This window comes from Idiotropiscis lumnitzeri, chromosome 3, assembly GCF_059441095.1.
Source record: "Idiotropiscis lumnitzeri isolate Australia: NSW breed Sydney's pygmy pipehorse chromosome 3, RoL_Ilum_1.0, whole genome shotgun sequence".
NCBI classification, from domain to species: domain Eukaryota; kingdom Metazoa; phylum Chordata; class Actinopteri; order Syngnathiformes; family Syngnathidae; genus Idiotropiscis; species Idiotropiscis lumnitzeri.
In genome coordinates, this window is record NC_142393.1 from 13274427 (window position 1) to 13290286 (window position 15860).

The 15860-nt window shown below is 37.5% G+C and overlaps 1 protein-coding gene and 1 long non-coding RNA gene across 3 annotated transcripts; both read left to right on the top strand.

Moving 5' to 3' along the window:
* The first annotated feature begins 5301 nt into the window (after positions 1-5301).
* LOC148339996 (uncharacterized) lies at positions 5302-6520 on the top strand. The gene is made up of 3 exons (XR_015842541.1): positions 5302-5423; positions 6167-6263; positions 6356-6520. It is a non-coding gene; the product is annotated as an uncharacterized LOC148339996 (long non-coding RNA).
* Positions 6521-7968: 1448 nt separating this feature from the next.
* Positions 7969-13692, top strand: LOC148339997 (lamina-associated polypeptide 2, isoforms beta/gamma-like). Of its 2 annotated transcripts, none has more exons than XM_088291060.1 (11): positions 7969-8210; positions 10418-10526; positions 10665-10796; positions 10884-10930; positions 11107-11169; positions 11290-11445; positions 12088-12159; positions 12250-12330; positions 12401-12478; positions 12684-12739; positions 13191-13692. In XM_088291060.1, the coding sequence occupies exons 1-11, from the start codon at positions 8073-8075 to the stop codon at positions 13477-13479; spliced, it is 1221 nt and encodes a 406-aa protein (XP_088147186.1). In that variant the 5' UTR covers positions 7969-8072; the 3' UTR covers positions 13480-13692. The 2 variants fall into 2 exon arrangements, with proteins under 2 accessions (XP_088147186.1, XP_088147187.1); XM_088291061.1 differs by having other exon boundaries at positions 8210-8357.
* The last annotated feature ends 2168 nt before the right edge of the window (positions 13693-15860 follow it).

Genomic DNA, 15860 nt, shown 5'->3' on the forward strand with positions numbered 1-15860 from the left:
TAATTACCGATTGAAATTCAGAAATTCAATTAATTGGCATGTTTGTTTGTTTTTTTCCAACTGTACATTTAATTGCGATATTGAGATTTATTCGAGTATTTATTTTGATGAATAAATAAATCACGAAGTCATTAAATAATTAATTGAATAAATAACATTTGCATAAAATCAATCATTAAATTTTAATTGTGATATCTAGTTTTATTCAAATGTCAGTATATTTATTTTGGTTAATAAATAAATCAGAAAGTCCTTTAATAATTCATTGAATAAATACAATTCACTAAATTTGTATTGAGTAAACATTCTGATTGATCTTTCGTCTATTTACAGGTTAAAAAACAAATCAATCCTGATCCTCACTGGCGGTACTTTTGATTTGACTAAAACTATCCAAAGTTCTATTTTATTGTTTTGTATCGGGTGAAAGAATGTACACAGAAACCTTTGAACTGCACATTGTCCTCACATCCAACTGGAGATACATTTATGTGAACAAACACTCCAATAATAGGGCCAGACAATTACTTCCTGACTTAGTTGCAGGTTGCCATGATGACGTACGAGCATCTCCCTCAAGGCGGGATTCTGACCTTTGACCTCTCCGGTGGAAGAAAGCAAGTGTAGCCCTCCCTCTACGAGGTTACATCCGTACAGCTGGCTTCTTCTACTTCGCGTTTCCCATCCATCGTTCCTCACCTCCCACTCACCTTCTTTGACACCTCAACCATTTTTTTCCGTCAGGAACTTTTCTCCAACACTTTACATACAAGGTACAACATATTAGCAAGAGACTCACAGTTCAAACGTAATTTCCTCTCTTTCTCTGTTCATTACAGGTATGTGCTAGCTCCGATTGATTAACTTAACAGTTGGCAACCCCGATCATGCATCCGTGATTACAGTTAAAAGAAAAAGGTTACAGACGTGTACTTGCAGAGCTGATGTGCAACGAGCTGAAGTCTCACGAGATTCGCTGAGGTCTCACCTTCTCTAACAATAACATTTCTTTTATGTTTTTGGGGGACTTTAACGCAAAAGGGGTGTCACCTCGCATTTTATTTTGTGTTGAACTAAAATTCTTCCAAATATATTTTGTGGTAGTTTGAAATGCTATATAATATAAATCACTTTAGAGATTTCAGTTATTGTTACACAAGTCTGTGGAACTAAGGAATTTAATATGAGCAGAGTGGAAGGGATTTGGGGAGTGAGAAATTATTGCGTTAACTGCTGTTAAGGGTGCAGACTTGCTCCCATGTTGTACATCATGTGAAGTGATGAGTCCGTTGAAAGCTCTTATTGGGACAGCGCTGTTTCGTTTTTGGAATAAGCGAGGGTGTGAAAATAGACTAACACACTACTTAACGCTAATGGACTCATCCATTACACCCTCGTGAAAAGACTAACAGGAAGAAACATTATCACTGTGTGTGCATGCGTGCGTGTGTGTCCGTGTCAAAATGATGGATGTGTGTTTGCAAGAGTGTAATTGTCTGCACTATGCCAAAAGGGTGTATGTTTGCATGACAAGTTGAGGTGTGCCACAAATACGCTAAAACACAAAACAGTTCAATTGTGACATCATACCATAAATTGTAATGTCATTTTTAATCATAATCCTTATATATATATATATACATATATATATATATATATATATATATACATATATATATATATATATATATATATATATATATATATATATATATATATATATATACAGTGTAAAACTTAAAACGAGTTTGGAGGTTAGATTCACATACTACATGACCTTTAGTCCAATTCCTCTCATTTTAAAGTGCACACAAATACACAACGTTGGCCAAACTTCTCAAAGCATCCAGCCCACTAATATGTACACGTCGCATGTGATAAACACAAATAGCCAGAAAAGGCCAACATTTGCATTTCGCACTCTCTTGCTCTTCCAATCCTCACGTAACAACAATCAACCGTAATAACTGCCAGATATTTTGGTGCATGACTAAAATATTGATGAGATAAACAGTGTCTCCACTACTGTGTAATGTTTGCACACCAGCATAAGCAAGTTCAAAATTAGAGAATTCATCCTACTTTCTAATTTTTGACTTGATTTTACTCCTGCTGTTCTTGTGTACTCTAGAAGTGTTCATGTTCAAATGGCTTTCACTAAATTACATTTATTGTCTTTTGTAAGAATTCCGTAACAGCCCAACATAGTGCAAGTATTTTTTAGGCATTTACTTAGCCAATGCCGGCGTGTAATTATTGTGGGGCGTCAGTTTAAAGTATGTAAGTAAAAAGTGGACTTCCTCACAAATAATCATCGGATAAACAATCAACTGGCCACCCAGTATTGTGTTTGACTTGCTCTGTCACAGACATGCCATCAAATACTAGATGTAATTTTTACATCCGGTACTTGTCACGATCTACTATTTCGAATGCTCAAAAGGCAATAAGTCACATTTGTTGGGTGTTCTTTTTTTGGGCTCTGGTTACCCTGCTTGGGCCCACTTGTGGTGGGAGGCTGGTCTGGAACAATGACGAGACAAACTTTTGCATGATTTACATGCAACTCTGCCAACGCAATGGTAGAGAAATTCTTCATAACAACCGCAACAAATCTAAAATTGGTAGTGCTAACATCCTGACAATAATTTTCAGCACCGAAGACAATTTAGTCAGTACATGGTTTTGAAGATGTGGCCTGAAAGACGACATGTTTTTTAAAACTTAACAGCAAAATTACACAATCATGCATTATTTTTGTGAGCGCTATTTGCAGAGGTGGGCATCGTCAGTCCATCACTAATTTCACATCAGTATTTCAGGCCGACCCACGTGGGCCCAGTCCATCCCTCATCGGCGACAGCCAATCGCCATGGAGAACACACGCAGGCACAGAAAATAGACACCCACACACGCAGTGTGGTGATGGGTGAAATATAAACATGGAACGCATGTCATTGAGGTCTGTGGGACTGAAAGGTATAAAACTGTTATTTTTTTATTCATTTGGCTGAGCGTCAGGTGTGTAGCACCTGCATGTGACATGGTACCAGTAAGTCCGTTCTCAACGCCGTTTGACTGACTCGGACCAACTGGACAGGCTTGAAATACTGTCGAGGGCTCACAGACTGACAAAGGCACTGACAAATGCCTAACTCTGGCTATTTGTGTTGTTGAAAATGCGTTTGTGTAGTACTGGTGTCCCTGCATGCGCCACATGTACGGATCCACTACAACAGGGGTGTCAAACTCATTTTTCTCGCGGGACGCATCATAGTTTTGGTTTCCCTCGGTGGGCCATTATGACAATTAACTTATATAAATCATCATCATATTATGACACAACAACAAACTGATGATTATCCAGTTTTTTAAATCAGAATCAAAGAAAATGCTGTTTGTTCAACTACTTTTCAATCCATTTTAAAAGTGTGATTGATAAAAAAAAATGCTTGCAATATTTTAACGTTATCAAAATTGAAGACAATTTGCAATTTGGGTATTTTTTTACAAGAAACATGAAGTCGTGCATGATTTACCTTTGTGGGCCACATAAAATGACGTGGCGGGCCGGATCTGGCCCCCGGGCCTTGAGTTTGACACATGTGCACTACAACTTGGTGATGAACTACTGGCCCCGAGATTGGAAATATATTTTTTTCAAGAATGCCACAGCACTGTTGTTTAAATATTGTTTTAAATTGTGAAAAAAAACATGTCTCCTTTAATGAACATCACATGTTGCTAACAACTTTTTGAAACACTATTGTTGTCCATCTTAACATCTAAATGTTGCATGTTGATACCACAAACCAAAAAGCCCTGTATTGTTCTGATTTGTCGCTCTCTTCCTGGGACTGTTTTTATATCTTGTTGTGAATGAACTTTAACCCACACCTCCAACCAGGAGCAGCACTGAGAAGTAGCCATGTTTTGTCTAAAACTTCTGATCTTTCACCTTTAGTTTGAGTGTCGTGGCCAGCAGCCCTGGCAGCGTTGGACCATCAGTTCGCTTACAAGATTGTATCAAAGCTCCATAGCACGAACAGCCTCAAGCTTTGTTTCTTTTTTTTATTCATTAGTCCAAAAGGAGGGCTGGGAGAGTAGAGGTCAAAAAGGTCTATAGCAAAATACAGACTTGTATATTATCACTATATGATGAAGAAACAGAGGGTTTTTCTCCCCCCCCCCAAAAAAAAGAAAAAAAAAAAAAGGTGACCAGAAATTAGGCAAATATCCATTACTTTTCCATCGCACTCCTCATTAAGGTCCCAGCTGACTTTGGGGGAGACGCAGTGACTGATCATTATTTAGTCACAGGTTACACAGCATTTCATATTTAAAATTTATAGTTTTCAATTAATAAAATATACATGTTTTGGAAATGTGGGAGGAAGCTGAAAGACCTTGAGAAAAAAAACACAAGCACTATCGAACATGCACAATCACATAAGAGGTCCCAAGATGAGGTTAAAACCTGCAACTTCTCGACTATAAGGAATAGGCTTTAAAAACAACAAAAACAAAAACACTCTCTTCTTTCTGTGACTTGCAGTTATTCAAATATCTTTGCTGTCCTCTAGTGGTCTAGCGAGATAACGTACTAGGGGTTTCATAAATAAAATATTTTTGTGATGATGAACAGTGTATTATAATCCATCCATCATCTGATTTTAGCCTCATAATAATAATAATAATAATAATAATAACAATAATAATATTAATGTAAGTAATGCAAGTGTTGATTGTTATATTATTATCGCTTATATAATACAAACAACTCTAATTATTAGTATTATTATCATTATTATTACAACTATTATTGTTCCTGTTTTTATTGTTATTATATTATTTTTTGTTATTCTGACTATTATTGTTGTTGTTTTTATATTATTTTTGTCGTTATTATTATCATCCGTAGTAGTTGTAGTCGTAGCTGCAGTGGCAACCAGTAGAAGTCAAAGCAATTGTAGTATATTAATGATAGTAGCACTCGGAGCAATAGTAGCAAAACTGTAGCAAGTAGTAGAAGTAATTGCAGTAAATACAAGTATACTAGTGATAGTGAGTAGTAATTGTTGGAGTAGCATTAGAAATATCAATAATAATAGTAGTACTAAACAGTTTGTTAGTAGTTGTATAGCACTAGTTATACTTTGTAAAAGACCAGCAGCACTAGTTGTAACGGCGACGGAAGTGAAACAAAATGAACTGTGAACATACAAAATGTAATACGATTCCAATACACATAGTGCGCACGATGCTTTTATATTTTGAAAAGCGGTAGCCGGAAGTCGTCCTGCCACTGTGGCAACTTAGTCTGATGGTACGTCGCGTTGTGCGCCACCTTTACGCTTGTTTTGTTTATATCTTTTTCCAGCTACGCCGCTGAAACGGATTCTATCGACCAGATCTTGCTTTTGGTACGGCACGCCAGAATCATAGCGCGGTTTAGTTGAGTTTGTTTTTTTTAATGTGAGCCGAATTATCATGCTTTTACATTAAATATTTGGATTGGGTCGCGGTTAGCTCTCCCGTTAGCATCACAAGATTGATTCTAAAAAATGACGCACCAAACACATAACTTTCGGATTGTTCCCTTAAATTTCTGTAAAATGTTCCTTTACGTTGAGTCATGCGCGATCCGGATGAATTTGAACCGTCCATTTTAGCCTTTGTTTTCAACATATAGGCTTTGATTTACTGTCGTAAAAGAGCAATTTAATCACCATGGAGAATGGAACCGCTGATAAATAAATATCTTTCCTTTGATTTTAATTTGGACACATTTGTGTTATTTCCATGTACTTTTCATATGACACTGATATGGTTATGTTTCCGCTGTCTAAACACAATCAACCTGAATGCGCAGACGTCCAAATTGCAAGTCAATGCTGCACTGATGTCTTCACCAGTTGAAAAATAACTTCAAAAATATTCAGCGTTACAAAACGTTAACTTTAGATGGTCCCGACTATCAGACACATATACGTATTGAATTGAATGAAGGAAAATAACTCTAAATTGTTACATCACCAAATATTTGCTTATTAAAAAATGTGAGGCACACATTTAATGCAGCAAGTTTTTACTATATTCGTCTAGGCTTTCGCTGTAGTTTCGAATTACAGGAGGGATTTTTTTTTTGTGTGTGTTTATTGGACAGACGCGCATTTGTGTACATCACCGATCGGTAATTTTTGATGACGTCACACTTGGATTGACAGAGATTATCCAATCATTTGCAAAACGTCTCATAGCTGGTTGGTCATCTTCCATTCAGTTTTTTCAATGTTAGCATCTTCTTTTAAATGGAGATGTCATTGTTTTGTACATTTCCTTGTATTCTTTCCAGACATCCACTATCAAGCCGGACTTCATCTTTGGACATTTTCTTGTCCTCGGTCCTGACATCCACAATCAAGCCTGACTTCAAACAATCTACGCCCCAGTGAAAAAATTTAACCAAAGAGGACTTTGTGAGAAAAATAAAATCTCCCCGATTTACCACTGGATCCAGAAATGAGCGAGTTGACAGACTTTAAACGAGGCCAAATAGTTGGCTCTCAACTGGGAGGCATGTCAGTGCGTGACACGGCCAAACTGTGTGACGTGTCGAGTCGGACAGTAATTAAAGTGATGAGTGTATACAACAATTACGGACACACTCCACTGGCTCGGAAGAACCCAAAAGTCAAAACCCAGAACAAGAAGAGTACAGTAGAGAAAGCTCCTGGTGAGGGCGAAGGCACCACTGGGAATTCACCAACGGACACTGACGTCAACTTACTCAAACGTGATGAAGACAAGAAAAAAAACGAGTCTGATGCAGAACAAAAGGAGTAAAAGAACTGCATTTGGCCATTTCATCATACATAGCCCACATGTTGTGGCACTGCCTATATTTATAATGCCTTCTTATTTCGGTACAACTATTTATGTTTTTTTGGTATTGAGTAATTCTTATTCGGCCTGTAGTCACTGTGAAAGTGTATTTTGAGGCTTTTTTTCTCTTTGGTCAGCATGAGATTGCTGCTATCAGAACACTGAACTCAATTCTGCTTTCTAAGTTTTGACAAAAAATTTGTAGCGTGTGTTTGGAAATGAAATATGACTTCAGAGGGATTTATCATATGTGAAAATAAATTCCCGTAATTTTCATTCAAATTGTATTTTATAAATTGCCAGGAATTTAGTTTTTTTTTAAGCCACCTTTTCACCCTTTTGTTAAATTATAACTGCGAGTGAAAAAAATAGACCAGGAAGATAATTGTTTTCATTTTTTTTCTGTGTCAGCCTGACAAATATTGGTATTAGAGTTCCACATGGTCTATCAAATTACGTGATCCGTAGTTGTCATTGCAACCACAGAGACGTGTTTCACGACTGCACTTTTCACATGATTTTGAAGCAATGTTGTTTTGATGTTGCTCTTGTTTGTGGTTATTGTGACATTAAATGAAAAGCTTCACTAGCTAAGATGTAAGTTTTATTCATGCTGTCCATTTTGAAATCATGAAAACAAAATTACGCCTATCAATTGATCAACTGCACTCGTTTGCCATTTCAAGACTTCAAACACGAGATGTTCTTTGAGGGAAGTGGGCTCTGAGTTTACAGTGTCAAATGTTATCAGCAGGTTGCAACAAACTGCAATAGTCAAAAAGGAAGAGAAGTAGAAGACCTTTTAAGTAAAAACAAGAAAAAAGTCTTATTGGTTTAGAGGGCAAATTAAGATCATCTGTCAAGGTTGTAGGACATTTTAGGTTTGTCCTGAATATCACCCAAAATCTTAATATCCTCGACAGTCATGTTTCCACTTCCAACTTTTCATCAAACTTCACTTTTTCATTTTATTTTGGATATTTCATCCATATTTCCCAAACATGATGCTAATTTATGAACGTTCTCCCTTTTACACGCGTCGCCATGTTAACGACGGCCTGCATTTTAAAGCAGCTGTCAATCAAGTCATTATTCACAGCTGTTGTTGAATGAGCAAGAGCCAAGCGGGAGAGTTGCTGACTTAGTTTTTTTGTTTGTCATTTTTACCCATCTGACTTTTATTTGACATGCCAGGGTTGAAGAGGGACCCCGTTTTTCTCTCGAAGGCGACCGAGGTGAAAGAACCAGACTACTTGTCCAAGAAATATTTCTACCAGAGGAGCACAGTTGCTTTCTCAAACGAGGACGGAGCTAAATATGTTACAGTGAGTGTTTTATTTAGTCTTGATTGCATCGATAAATTAATTGGCTGAGTTGATAAATAGTGTGGCGTGTGTAACAAATGTTACCTTTTGGAATTCTGAATTGGAATACTTTATAAGCTTGTAGCTGTCCATCAGCTCAATGAACAGGTGAGGTTTTTTTTGTTTGTTTTTTTTTTATTGCAGCTTGGTACAATCAGACACTCTTGAAAACTAGTGATGGGCAAATGAATACTTGTAAAGCCTCGACGTTTTGGATGGCAACTGATTCACAAGGATTTTTTTCCCTGCTGGCCAGAAAGTCTTTCAAAAGTGTTTATGATTAATGTATGGGTTAGGGTTGTAATTTTGATGTTAAAACTGTTGCACTGTTTACAATAGATTGGACATTGTGTGTGACGGGGAACTTAATTCATTTTTTAGATTTAATGAGACTAAATTAATAAATAATCATCTTGGCCACTAGAAAATTGGCCATCTCAGCAACATGACCACAAAAATACAAAAAATGCAGGGGATCCATTACACTTTATACGCAGATTAATCACGGCCAAACGTGAACCACTTCTTGACACGAAATGTTGTCATAATGACTCACAACTCAATACACACTTAATAAATTAATTCCTGGATCACCCAAGATATGCTCCAAAATGTCAACAGAATGTGTCTCATCACTAGTGAAAACAAAGCGCAAATGAAATGGAACACACTCAACAAAAGACAGTGAAGCATACCACTGTTTTTTATGAACATGAAAAACAATTCAAGACTCTTCTTTCTGTAACTAATGTTAATGTTAAAATTAGACCGTCAACGACAAAATTATGAACGATAGCAAATCACACGCACCTTTGCATTGCCATGGATAGACTTTTTGAGATCAAGACCTCAGTCTGCGCGTAGAGAACCAGTTTCTCCTTGAAACTGGAATCCAATCATATGCACGATTACCTCAAAAGGTTTGCTCATGAAGCTTTGTGACAACTCTAACAAATAAGGCAAAAATGACAAATAAAACCAACCAAACAAACTGGCTAAAGTAGTTGCACCTGTTTTCCTTCAATCAATTGAATTGTTCCCTCAGTTATGGAGGCTGTGAACGTATTTTTATGGTTGACAAAGCTCACACTTTCCATCATGGTCATCAATATCCCATACGGCCGTGTTGTCAGGATATGGGCTGGAGTGTCAATGACATGTACTCTTAGGTCATCATTTCCATGTCACAAAGCTTTCAAAGCGATGTCATCAAATCACAACAACCAGCTCGGCATCATGGAGAACGTGTGCAGCTTAGTTTAATGCATGCTGTCTAAAATACAGTCCATCTTGGTGGTCCGCCCACCATGGTGAGCGTCATTCATCTGTTTCATAAATTAATGGTTAAAGAAATAAAGAGGGTAGGCCAACTGTTCGCTGATCTGGTAACGACAATGCGGTTGCAAAATGTTGGCATTTTTATTGTGGTGAAAGTGAACGTAGGAGACACTTTATACAAACGCTCATCCAGGGTAATAATAGTTTGGGATTTTTCCTTATTTATTATTATTACTATTCATTTTTTATTTCAATTTGGCTTTTGCTGATTTTAATTTACTTCGTTTTAATTAATTTTTAGAGCAAGTTTTTTTTTCAAGCCTCATTTTAGTTTTAATTATTTTAGTTTTATGACATGGGTTGTTTATGGAGTAATTGTCAAGAACAAAATGTATATATTAATTGACAAAGATGTATATTCGTTCATTTTACAAATATGTAGTTTTCATTACTTTATAAGCATTTTTTTTTCATTTCATTAACAAAAATTAGTTTAATTGTAGATTTTCTTTTTGTTTAGTTTTCATTAACTATAAATAATCTCGCACTTAAACCAACCGGTTGCTCCTCTATTGGAGCCTGGCATACTTGCAAGTGCTTCATCACTTCTTGATTGGCTATTGTTGGGTTTCGATCAGGAAGGTAGAAAATCACTCGTCTTTACAGAATATGTTCATTCTGGATGATCTTGCAATGAATATCCGATAACCTTTTCTAATTTTAATCAGAAGGCTGGTACATGCTCTCATTTCATCCGATTGTCAGTCTGTTTGTGCACTGCGTTAGAGAAATCCCTTCTTTTTTTTTTTTTTGGATGCACCACCTAGATAATAATCATATTTTCATATACAGGAGTTTCTTTAGATATTTCTATTCCCACTGCTTTGCAGGAAGAAAAGCCAAAAGATGGACAGCCGAAACATAACGTGAAGATGCTGACTGATGACGACCTCAAAGCTGCATTACTTGTGTACGGGGTCAAAGCTGGCCCAATAGTGGGTAAGGTTGTCTTATTTTTTTTTTTTTTTGACAACACTGTGAGCACTCTTTTGAGGATATGTTTCTCAGTGAATACTAAATGAATCTTAATGAGAAATATTGGCCGAAGTCTGCAGTAAGAATGTTTTTGTGTGCGAGGCTCCACTAGGGCCGTGTATGAGAGGAAGCTGAGGAGACTACAGGCTAAACAGGACACCTCAAAAGTAGCGGAGAAAGTTGTGTTTTGTCCCGAGGAGTCGGACGACGAGAGCAATGGCGACAAGGACTCGGGTACTGAATGATCGCTTAAACATTATTTTATTTTGTTTTTATCGCATCATTATGCTGGATAAGCATCCTTTATCATGATTTTCAAAGGATCAAACGAGGAAGATGAACAGTTGGAAGAGCAAGAATGGAGTCAGGTGGGAGAGAAGTTTGACATTCATGATGTAGACAAAAGTATTGGGACACTTGGCCATTACACGTGTGTTTTACGTGATGCTAAAAATCCAGAATCTTTTCAAATGTGTTTTTATAACAGCTGTGGTGATGAGACTGAATAATGTTTCATGATGACAAGGACTTCCTTCCTCCACAGGTGGACGTGCTCTCTCAGGATGGACACGTTTATCAGCAGTGCTTTTTACCTTCGTCCAGACTGGTAAATAAATGCAGACAATATCCTTTTTCATGTATATCGGGTGTTTTGTAGTAAATACAATATTTCTTTTTTTTTTTTTTTTCCATTTTCAAACCGATTTGATTCTTGTCTGTGTTATAGCGCTTTGTAGCTTGTGCCTCAAGAAATGTTCAACTTTGTCACAAGCCGACTTTGGAGAAGGTTTCAAAATTATTGCAAAGTGCCAGCACTGTTCCGAATTCCAAAGAGACAAGTGGAGCATCAGCCTTGGATCAACAGTCCCCATTAGGATCAAAGGTACATTTTGAAATAATTTTATAATACTTCAAACATTTTACTCTGCATGGTGTGGGTTTCTTTTGCCTTGGGAGCAAGTCTTTGCTAACGCAACTCAAGTGTATTTATAAAGCACTTTAAGACAATCACCACTGTATGGAAATTGCTGTCCATGGAGAAAAAGTCAGTCCTAGCTCAATGCAGACGGTAAAACTGTGATGCACATTGATTCAGTGATGGGGAAAAAAACCAGACATTGTATGCATGTAGCCTATTCCTATGACTAGACTATTTTGCCGAGTCTACCTGCATATTGGCAAGTATTGATCCACACGTTAACAAGTATAGTTTGGTGATGAAGCGATGACCTCCATGGGTGTAAAATAAATATACTTTGAATTTACATTTATGGGCAGGGGTCAATTTTTTTCCTCTAGTTTTACTGCGCTATGTCATCATGGAAACGAAAGCACACTCTGGGGGGTGCAGTGAACAGTGGCTCCCTTGCATGAGATGAGATGTTGCCATCAAAAGAGGCTTATTTCAGCGAGGCGAAAACTCTTATCACTGGCTAGGCTTCTCTGTGGCTTTATGCACTGTACTCATCTTCCTTTAATTTTGACGTTGGTCTGTAAAAGATTGTAATACCCTTGAATCTGGCAGGTCTCCTCTAGATCAATCAAAGATTCAAACTGTTCCTCAGAGAACTTCAGCATCACTGAAATGGTTGAGAAGGTATGTTGTCCTTTGGGTGGGTTTGTTTCAAGTAGTCACCTCTGGAGTGCTAATGCAATGATTTTCCACTTTAATCACGCGAAACAACAGATGGAGAAACGGATGTCTCCTATTGCAGACGGCGAGTTGAATGAGAGCAATGTACCCAAGCCTTGGACTCAGTCCAACAGGGTAAGTAGTGATCATCCCACTTGGACTTGAAGTGGAACATGCAGTCTTTTGTACCTTTTTTCTTTTTTAGTTGGATATGCTTGGAGCGGAAAAGGGGCAGTCTCAGAACTTCACTCCTGAAGAGTCCTTTTCTAACAGGGAAACAGAGGTGCATCCGTCCTATTTGCAGGCTTCTATAGCGTGGCGTTATCTTAACTAAAAAATGGTTAACGCTTGCGTTACTAGATTACTAATATTGCTTGATTTTATGATAGAAATCTTGTTTTTTCTGTATGCTTTGGGGACTTCCTTTTAAAAGCGTCTCTAGCTCAACCTATTTTTTTTGTTTGTAATTAGATATTTTTCTTCCACAGGATACCATGAAAGATGACTTGCTTCCTAACATTAAGCCTACAAGAACAATGATGAGGTAAATTCTAAGAGACACAATTGGACACTGCAGCCTTCTAAATGACGTTGGAAAACGATGCTTCATTCAATTAGCACAAGAACAGAATCCAAATTTGATGAAACATGAGTTAGACAAGCAGTAAAATTTAGAGAAACAAAAATAAGTTTAAATGTAAAAGTTGCACTTGCATTTTAGATTAATTCAGAAGTTTTACTTGAAAGACAAATGTCCCTAACATTTTTGTTAGTAGTAAATAATTTGTTTTTCACCTTCAAAACCATGGGCCCGGTGTTTTATTGTTCAGTATCTTACTAAGTTGTGGGGATGTCCAACAATGGGATTCAAACTTGTGCTCTTCCTATCGCAAGTCCAATTTTTTTAATTGACTAGGCTTCTGTACAAGCGTTTAAAAATGTGAACTTTTATGTTTATGGGTGATCTTCTTCACGCTTGCATTCTTTTGTTATAGCGCCACCTGTCGGAGGCCCATCAAGGGTGCAGCCGGGAGGCCCATACAGTTAAATGCCTCAAACCCTCCAATCAGCCCCACCACTCTGGAGAGAAGAGAAATGGAGCGCAGAATGGTCCCAATCCAGATCCAGTTTGTGGTGTTTGTTGTAATCGCCTTTGTGCTCTTTGTAATTGTTGAGCACGAGCCACTGAGTCCACTTTTGGCTCTGACGTATAACTTCATGCAAGGTTTCATCAATGATGCTCCGGTGTTGCAGAGCACACAAACTCTCTTAGGACATGAGTAAATGTTTTATCTTTTGTTTTTGTTTAGGCTTGACATCAGATTGGCTAAATGGAAATGCACTGGGATGCCTTATGGCAAAACGCTGTCAAATAATTACCGTTATAACCGTTTAGATGTTTAGGGGGGCAAACGCTGTGAAAGTCTCCAGTTTCATTTAAGATTTTGTATGTCTTTGTAATGTTTTAAAATGTTGGAATAAAGGGCCATTTTGCTACATCGCGCTCCTGTTTCATATCAGCAAGGATCCTGGTTACAAAACGTAAATGCATTAAGTTTGGGTTAACAGTACCAGGTAACAAGGAAATATGATCACTGACGAGAGATGATCCTGTTTCTAAATACAGTAATTTGTGTTTTAATGAATGTTTATTGGGGGAAATGTATGTACAAAAAGCTGTTTGGCACCAAACCATGACAGTGGCTGTCCAAATTCATATATTGAGTCCACCAATGCATCATTTTCGGTGGCATGACGTCCCTTTTGGCGCGACTTGACAGCACTTGGGGTGCAAATTTGCATTAATCCTGTATAAATTTGCCACAATTTATGTGGTCCTCAGAGGTTTGATGAGGAACCTTAGAAGGTGTCAAAAGGATCCAGCCTGTGAATTGTCTTTTTAGAATTTGATAAACATGTGCCAGAAGTGATGTCACGCAAAGTCAAATTCTTATTTGATTCAAGACCACAGTCCATTCCAATTTGTAGCCTTTCCAATTAAGGCTATGAATAAAACATTTGAATGCTTAATAATAAAAATGCTACTCACCAGTGTTGTTCATTTCTTGAATAGAAATAATGCAGGTCAATCTTTCTTCTTGGCAAACTTGTCAATAACCTGTCTGTCAAAGTCCAATAATTGATGAAAAAATTCATTTTCAATGGACAACGGAGCCAGCGCATTTAATCTCTGCTGCGCCATCGTGTTTCTTGTAAATGTCTTGATCCTCTTAAGTTTCTCTCAGACTCAGCTGTGGTCATTGGTGTTTTGAAAATTTTGAGCATTGGCACAGTTTTGGATATGCCATCCTGTAGGTTGTCATCAACTGCAGCAGAGACGGTGTTGTCATCATGCCACTCTGTACAAGGGCTTCAATTCGGTTTCAAACTTGATTTTATTTCCAGTTGGCCAGATGTTATTGGCTGCTTGTTGACTCGAGCAGTGACGTCCTGTTTCTTCCCGAAGTCGACTCTCACTCTCTATGAAGATTATCCATGGCATGTTAATATCCACTGACTCGTGCGGTTTAATTTGTATTTTTTGCTCAAGTGGCAAAGTGCTAAACATATTTCATACAAATGTTTGTTTGCTATTATTGTCTTTTCGCTCCTGACGAAACCCAACCTAGCATACTGTAGACTGCCATCCGCCAAAACTGAGCGTGATGATTGCGTCTTGACGTCACGCCACGTATATCATTCCGTTATTTTAATTGGAGGGTGGCCCCATTTACCACACCGTCGACTGAAAACAGTTTTGAATATGCCCTCTTTTAAGCATGCGCTCATATGGGCAGGCACAATTTCGGTCCTGTTGAGATACGTTCGACAATTGACTTTGGCTTTGGGAAAGCCTTTGTATTACCCATAAATGTTTATAACAAAATTAACGAAGTAACTTAATTGGTATTCGTTGCGCATGATTATTCTGTACACAATATTTTATATATATATATATATATATGTGTGTGTGTGTGTGTGTGTGTGTATATATATGTGTATATTTATTTATATATATATATATATATATATATATATATATATATATATATATATATATATAGTCGCAATTATGTTGGGCCTGAATAATTTCAACAGCGCTATCTAGTGGGGCCAGGCCCTACTGGCCCCAAATGCAGAGACGTCATTGGGTGCTTTCAAGGAGAAGCCGAACCCAGAAGTTGAACTTTCGAAGTAAAACACATTCGTGGCACTTTGTACAAGCTGGTATCTTGAGAGGATTCGCAGAAATGTAGTTTTTTTTTTTGTTATTTTTTTGTTTAATCATAGTCGGAGGTCTCAACTCAGTTTTATCGAGTATGTCGTCGTGAATGCTCAACACAGGAAACGACTCCAGTGAAATGTTTACATTGAAAAGCCGTAGCCGGAAAATTCACCGCGAATAAAGGTGGTTTGTTTATATTCCTTCCTGTATTCTACACTGCTTGGAAAAAATACACGCACAAGGTGCTTTGGTAAGTGTGAAGCATTACATCTTTGAGTTTTTCTGTCGTCTTCCAAGTGTAGTTTATTTTTTGGCTTTGGCGTGTTTTTTGACTGAAGCTCGTGATCAGCTTTTCCACTGCTTGGAAATAAATAGTGAATTGGGAATGATGCATCAAAACATTTTGGTAAATGTGTCTATCTTTAGAGTATTTTAGTGT

Bases quoted from the DNA above. Each gene is read 5' to 3' on its own strand.
- LOC148339997 (XM_088291060.1), top strand. From the start codon at position 8,073: ATGCCAGGGTTGAAGAGGGACCCCGTTTTTCTCTCGAAGGCGACCGAG. The intron at 11,170-11,289 runs GTAAATAAATGC...TCTGTGTTATAG, and splicing joins TTTTACCTTCGTCCAGACTG to CGCTTTGTAGCTTGTGCCTC. The intron at 12,160-12,249 runs GTATGTTGTCCT...GCGAAACAACAG, and splicing joins TCACTGAAATGGTTGAGAAG to ATGGAGAAACGGATGTCTCC.